This window comes from Candida albicans, chromosome R (genome assembly GCF_000182965.3).
Source record: "Candida albicans SC5314 chromosome R, complete sequence".
NCBI classification, from domain to species: domain Eukaryota; kingdom Fungi; phylum Ascomycota; class Pichiomycetes; order Serinales; family Debaryomycetaceae; genus Candida; species Candida albicans.
In genome coordinates this window covers 1,053,987-1,060,912 of record NC_032096.1, presented here as the reverse complement: position 1 = coordinate 1,060,912, position 6,926 = coordinate 1,053,987, and the positions used below count along the sequence as shown (strand labels likewise).

General features: G+C 30.0%; 4 protein-coding genes across 4 annotated transcripts; 2 read left to right on the top strand and 2 right to left on the bottom strand. All coding sequences in view use genetic code 12, as the record gives it.

The window, feature by feature from the left end:
* Window positions 1-116: 116 nt before the first annotated feature.
* Window positions 117-962, top strand: PGA39 (Pga39p; the record flags this gene model as incomplete). Its single annotated transcript, XM_705995.2, has 1 exon — window positions 117-962. One exon carries the CDS (start codon window positions 117-119, stop codon window positions 960-962), a length of 846 nt encoding a protein of 281 aa, XP_711087.2.
* A 643-nt stretch (window positions 963-1,605) lies between these two features.
* LYS5 (holo-[acyl-carrier-protein] synthase) lies at window positions 1,606-2,595 on the bottom strand (the record flags this gene model as incomplete). Its single annotated transcript, XM_705997.1, has 1 exon — window positions 1,606-2,595. One exon carries the CDS (start codon window positions 2,593-2,595, stop codon window positions 1,606-1,608), a length of 990 nt encoding a protein of 329 aa, XP_711089.1.
* Window positions 2,596-2,840: 245 nt separating this feature from the next.
* CAALFM_CR04880WA (threonine aldolase) lies at window positions 2,841-3,950 on the bottom strand (the record flags this gene model as incomplete). Its single annotated transcript, XM_705998.2, has 1 exon — window positions 2,841-3,950. The coding sequence occupies one exon, from the start codon at window positions 3,948-3,950 to the stop codon at window positions 2,841-2,843; it is 1,110 nt and encodes a 369-aa protein (XP_711090.2).
* A 1,002-nt stretch (window positions 3,951-4,952) lies between these two features.
* CAALFM_CR04870CA (uncharacterized protein) lies at window positions 4,953-6,458 on the top strand (the record flags this gene model as incomplete). The annotated part of the gene is made up of 1 exon (XM_705999.2): window positions 4,953-6,458. One exon carries the CDS (start codon window positions 4,953-4,955, stop codon window positions 6,456-6,458), a length of 1,506 nt encoding a protein of 501 aa, XP_711091.2.
* Window positions 6,459-6,926: the final 468 nt, after the last annotated feature.

Genomic DNA, 6,926 nt, shown 5'->3' with positions numbered 1-6,926 from the left:
GACATCAAAACTTTTCCATTTGTTTTCCATTTCTTCTTCTTCTTCTTCTTATTATTATTCTGTTAATTCAAATTTTCAATCTCTTTACTTTTTACTTCAAAAAATTTTTTTACCCAATGAAAGCTACTACCTTCACTTTATTATTATCTATTGCTACTGCCATTAACGCTGCTGCTTTTGAAGATTCAAGACTCAAAGCTTTATTTGCTAGAGATGCTGAAATTAGTTTTGGTGCTACCCTTAGTGCCGAAATCTCTCATGGATTTGGTCATCATCATGGTCATACTGCTGATTTAAGTTCCGAAATTGGCGGTGGATCTTCATCTTCAAGTGTTTCTGAAAGTACTGTTGAAGAATTGAGTACTACCACTACTACTGAATCTGTTTCTGCTTCTGTTTCTGCTTCTGTTTCTGCTTCTGTTTCTGCTTCCGTTTCAGTTTCTTCTTCCGCTGAAGAAACTTCTACTGAAGCTACTGAAAGTGCTGAAACTACTGATAGTTTTGAAACCACCGATAGTGCTGAGACTACTGATATTGTTGAAACTACTGACAGTGTTGATACCAATACTACCGATATTTCCACTACTGATGAAACCACTGAAGAAACTACTGACGCCACTGATAGTGTTGAAACTACTTTTGAATCTGTTTCTAACACAGAAGATTTATCATCATCATCATCATCCATTATTACCGATTCATCAGAATCAACTATTGAAGAAACTCCTTTGATTACTGATACTAGTGTTCCTTCTTCTTTGTCAGAAGAATATTCTACTAGTGGTAGTAGTTCTGAATGGATTCATACTACTACTGCTGCCACTTCCCATAATTCAAGTAATTCTAATTCTAACCATAGTAATGTTAGTAATACTACTACTTCGGCCAATTTTGCTATTCAATACGGTACTGATTATGGAGTTGCTGTTGTTGCTGCCATTGTTGGAGCTTTATTAATTTAGAATCAGTAATGCACAAAGCTAAAGGTTTTGCTTAAATGCTGTGTTCTGTTTCTTTTTTTTTTTTTTTGACGTTATATTCTTATCCTTATCGTTTCTTTTCCTTTCTTATATAATATATTAATTTTTTTTTTAACTTATTTATCTTTCTACTTTACTTAATTATAATTCTATTATTTACTATTTTTTTTTTTATTTAAATATAAACTTTTTTTTTTTTAAGAAACTAGGTTTGATTTATTTATTTAGGTGTGATCTGTTTTATTGAATGAACAGTTAATTTTATAAGAGGCTAAATTGGTGGTGATTAAATTGGTCTTGCGGGAGGGGGGGGGAGGATGTTTTGTAATTTTTTTTTGTATTGTAAATTTTCTTGTTAAAAAACATTTCTAAATTTATTCAAAAATTATAATTACACAATAAAATATCATCATTCTACTTTATCTATAAACACAAGATCTATAAAGACCAATATATAAGTACTTCAAGTTGTTACAGATGTTTAGTAAAATGTACAACCAGAGGCTGACTGAACAGTACTGTACTATTTGATTGCTAATAGGCATAATAAAAACGATAATTAGCACAAATTACTCTGCAATAATGTAACCTTAATACCCATGGATAGGATAACTCTTAGTATCACTCACTGGTTTAAATGTTCAGATAATAATTTTTCAAATCTCAACTCTATTGGTTGAATTGATTTATTCTTGTTTTGATTAATTATCGTTATAATTACTGGCAATTTAGATTCATCGACATTACCATTATCAAGAATAGAACTACGACAATAAAATTCTTTTTTATTTAATGCCGTTATAAATTGATTCTTGGCTAATTCAAGTTTATCTATATTTATCAAGATTTTATCAAACCAATTCAATGAATAATACATCCAACTATCTCCAATATTATTTCCAACTATACTTGTTTGGAATTTTTCATTATCACTAGAAAACTCATTATCATTATAATCAACTATGAAATAAAAATCTGATAATTCAATATTTAATCCACTACCAATCAATTTTGTAAATGATTCTTTTAATGTCCAAAAATGATTAAATTTAAAATAATTATCAATTTGTGGTAATTCATAAACATCATCAAAAATCGGTTTAAATTGTTCAAGATATTCTGTATTTGATATACTATTTTGAATAGAATGTGATAAATCAATACCAATTGGGTCATAAGCTCGATCACCAGATAATGATGATGACAATGATGATGATGATAATGAAGATGAAGATGGAAATTCCACAATTAAGGCAATTATATCATTAGAACTACTAATATTGAATTGGAAATTATATGGTAATATGGGTTTCCCAAATTCATTATAATCAAATTCAATTTTTTTAAATAGATCATTTGATTGAATGATTGAATTGATTGCATATCTAATAAATAAATTTGATAATAATTGTTTATATTTAAATCTTTGTTGTTGATGGTTGGGGTTTTTTGTAATTGAAGATATTTTTTGTTGTAATGATAAATCATTTAATAATCTTAAAGAACATTCAAAATTATAATCATCATTCCAAAATTCAATTAATTCATTAGTTAATCTAGTGGTGAAAAGTAGGATGATATTTGATTTATCATTAAGATGATCTTGTAATGTCATATCATTGAAGAAGTGGTAGGGTTGGAATGTGTATTTTTTGAAGTTGAAATTTGTTTCGTGCGGAAATGATATTTTTGTTGCCTTTTCACAGTTTGGAGACACCCCCCCACCCCCCCACCAATGCTGTTTCCAAAAACATTTCAATCTTACAAATGAAATTAGTCAACTATTTTTGATAAAAGGAAAAATAAGTATATATAAAATCTATGTCTACATCTTACAAAATCATATCATCTGGCCTTTTTCTATTTATTTTCACTAGTATAGAACTTAAAATTAGTTTTCTCTTCATAAGGATGATCTTTAGCATATTGAATCACTTCTAAAACAACTTTTTTAGCATTTTCAAATGATTCTTGAGATATTTGATAATGGAAAGCTATTCTACCAGAATAAATTTTAACATTATATTTATCAGAAATTTCCATCAATTTTTCTGGATTAATTTTATTAGCAGCAATATCAATAAATACAAAATTTGTTTGTACTGGATGTTCCAAAATAATTCCATTTTCATCACATAATTTACCCAATTCTTTAGCCCAAATATGAGTTTGTTTCAATTTTGAGAAATTTTCATCAATGGCGATAATTGCCATACTTGCCAATAATCCACTTTGTCTAATGCCACCCCCATTTTGTTTTTTGAAATGATTAGCTTTAAGAATAAATTTTTTATCACTTACTAAAACTGTACCTATAGGAGCACCTAAAGTTTTCGATAAACAAAGTGATACACTATCGAAATATGAACAATATTCTTTTAATGAAATTCCAGTTTCAGCACTTGCATTCCAAATTCTTGCACCATCTAAATGTAATTTAACATTATTTTGTTGACAAAATTTCGAAATTTTTTTAATTTCTTCAATTGGGAATATCATTCCATGTAATGTATTTTCTAAACATATTAATTTGGTAGGAGCACCATGAATTTCCCCATCATCAATTATAAAATTTGGTAGAATATCGTCTTCTAAAGTTAAATGAATCCCATTTTTAGGATTAATTGGTTGTGCCATAGCTTGAGATAATGTCGATAATCCACCGGCTTCATGAACATAAACGTGTGCTCGATAATCACATAAAACACTAAAAGGTGGTTGATAAAGATTAGTTCTAATGGCAATTTGATTAGATAATGTTCCACTAACACAATATAATCCTGCTTCTTTACCAGTTAATTCAGCTACTTTTTGTTCTAATTCAATGGTTTTTAAATCTTCATTATATACAGCATCGCCTAATGTGGTTTGAGCTAATGATTGAATCATTGATGTTGTGGGAGTAGTGAATGTATCACTACGAAAATCATTATGAGCCGGACTTTGTTTATCAAAAGTAGAGAAATCCATTGAGTTAAAGTAGGAGTGTTAGAATTTATCAATGAAGTTTGAGTTGTTCACTTGTTGATAGTAAAAGTGTAAGTTAGAAAGTATATTTGGGGGGGGGGGGAAGGAAATTGAAAAGTTTTGTGGGTGGAAAGTATAGGGGGGGGGCTCTTTTTTTTTTTCTGTTTGCCGTATCCAAAATCAGGGTAAATTATTATTAGTAGTAGTAGTAGCAGTAGTAAATCCTATGACTCAATGAATTTGTTGATATATATATAAGCAAGTCTATTATGTTGATATAAGTCTCCTCCTTGAATGTATTAGTTTTTGATGAAAAGTTTCCATTGAAGATGTAAGCCCAAGTTAATAATAAATCAGAAATCAAAGAAATAATTAATAATTATTATTATGGCCGATTTTTCTTATCCGCTAATAATTTCCCAATTTGGACATTTTTTGGCTCAACGGTCAATTCAATCCAATGCAAGCAACCAACCAAGCAAAAATTGAGTAACAAGATCGTTTCAGTATCTACGAATGATAGGCTAAAATCAATTGGTCCAATTGTATATCTGATTGATTACTAATACTAGAATTGAAGATAAGTAATATCAACTATACAACTCCCCCAGTAGATTATCAATTAGAAGAATACAACTTATCTGTTGTTGATTGATTGATTGATTGATAAATAGATTGATAGATTAAATTGGCTAGATCCGAATTGGGCAAGTGAATGCGCATTACGCGTTAATTGAGTTGACTTCAAAGTGGGTGGTGGGTGGGCGCGCATTGCAGAATTTTATTCTATTTTTGCCCTCTTTGATTAAATTGAACGGAGAATGAAAAAAAAAAAACCCTTACTTATTTTACTTCTCCCCACATGAATCAATAAGTATAAATATCAATTGAATTTCCTTTTCTTTTCTTTTCTTTCCTTTCCTTTATATTCCTTATTATTTCAATTATTTTTTACTCTTTTTATTTACTCAATTACATATTCATACTTTTATACTAACAAAACCAATGACAATTCCTTTATCAGTAGATGTTACATTACCCGATGGTAAAAAATTCACTCAACCAACCGGATTATTTATTAATAATGAATTTATTAAATCCAAATCAGGTAAAACTTTAGAATCAATTAACCCAGGTACTAGTGAAATCAATGGAGAAGTATATGCAGCTGAATCAGAAGATATTGATTATGCCGTTGAATGTGCTCTGAAAGCTTTTAAATCATGGAAAAAAATTACTGGAGTAGAAAGAGGGAAATATTTATATAAATTGGCTGATTTAGTTGAACAACAACGTGATTTATTAGGAGCTATGGAAGCATGGGATTCAGGGAAAACTAAATCTACAAATGCTGTTTTCGATGTTGATGAATGTATTGCTGTTATTAGATATGCGGCATCATGGGCTGATAAAATCACGGGCAAAGTGATTCAAAATGATCCGAAAAAATTTGCTTATACTATTCATGAACCATGGGGGGTTTGTGCACAAATTGTTCCTTGGAATTATCCTTTACTTATGTCAATGTGGAAAATCCCTATTGCTGTGGCTGCTGGTAATACTGTAGTTTTGAAAACTAGTGAAATCACACCTTTAAGTATGTTATATTTTGCTCTGTTGGTTAAACAAGTTGGATTCCCACCGGGAGTCATTAATATTGTTTCGGGATTTGGTGCTACAGCTGGTGCTGCTTTGGCCAGTCATAAAAAAGTTGCCAAAATTGCCTTTACAGGTTCAACTGCAACGGGGAAAATTATTCAAAAATTGGCGGCTGAAAATTTAAAGGCTGTTACTTTAGAATGTGGTGGTAAATCTCCTTTAATTATTAGATCAGATGCTGATATTGATCAAGCAGTTAAATGGGGTGCCATTGGTATTATGAGTAATCAAGGTCAAATTTGTACATCAACATCTCGTATTTATGTTCATGAATCAATTTATGATAAATTTATTGAAGAATTTGCTGCTCATGTTAAACTGGATTATAAACAAGGTGATGTTTTCGATGATGAAGCCGTTGTTGGACCTCAAGTTTCTAAAATGCAACATGATAAGATTTTGAATTATATTGATATTGGTAAAAAAGAGGGAGCCCGTTGTGTTCTTGGTGGTGAAAAAAATATTGAAGGAGAATTATCAAAAGGTTATTTTGTTAAACCGACTATTTTCGCTGATGTTAAACCAGAAATGAGAATTGTTAATGAAGAAATTTTTGGTCCCGTTGTTGTTGTTGGTAAATTTTCTACTGATGAAGAAGCTATTACTTATGCTAATCAAACCGATTATGGATTAGGTGCAGCCATTTTCACTAAAAATATCACTGCTGCTCATAATATGGCTAGTGATATTGAAGCTGGAATGGTTTGGATTAATTCTTCAAATGATTCAGATTATCATGTACCATTTGGTGGAGTGAAAATGTCTGGTGTTGGTAGAGAATTGGGTGAATATGGGTTAAATATGTATACTCAAGCTAAAGCTGTTCATGTTAACCTTGGAACTAGGTTGTAAATGAAGGGGGGGAGGGGGTATAAGAATAGTTTATTTATTTAATATGTATATTAAGTGGAACTCAATATATTAATTATTCAAATAAAAAGTATCATTTGAATTAAAGAGTTGTCTAGATGATTTGATTACGTAGACATTACTACTGGGTAGTATTATTACCCCTATTTTTTTTTTTTTTTCTTAAGAGGTTGTTGTTATTGTTATTGTTATTGTTATAGTTGTTGTTGTTGAGAAACAAGAAAAAAATTTGAAATTTATTCGTTCCATTTCTTGTAGTTGTTTGATATAGAAGAAGAAGAAGAAGTAGAAGTAGTAGAAGAAGAACCAAAGAATAAACTAAAAAAGATTAAAAGAATATTCGAACCTTCTCTACTTCTTCTTCTTCTTCTTTATTACAATTGTCAGGAGCAAAATCAAATTTTAGATTTCTTGGTGATAGTGTTTCTAAATAGCAATAATAATGGATAG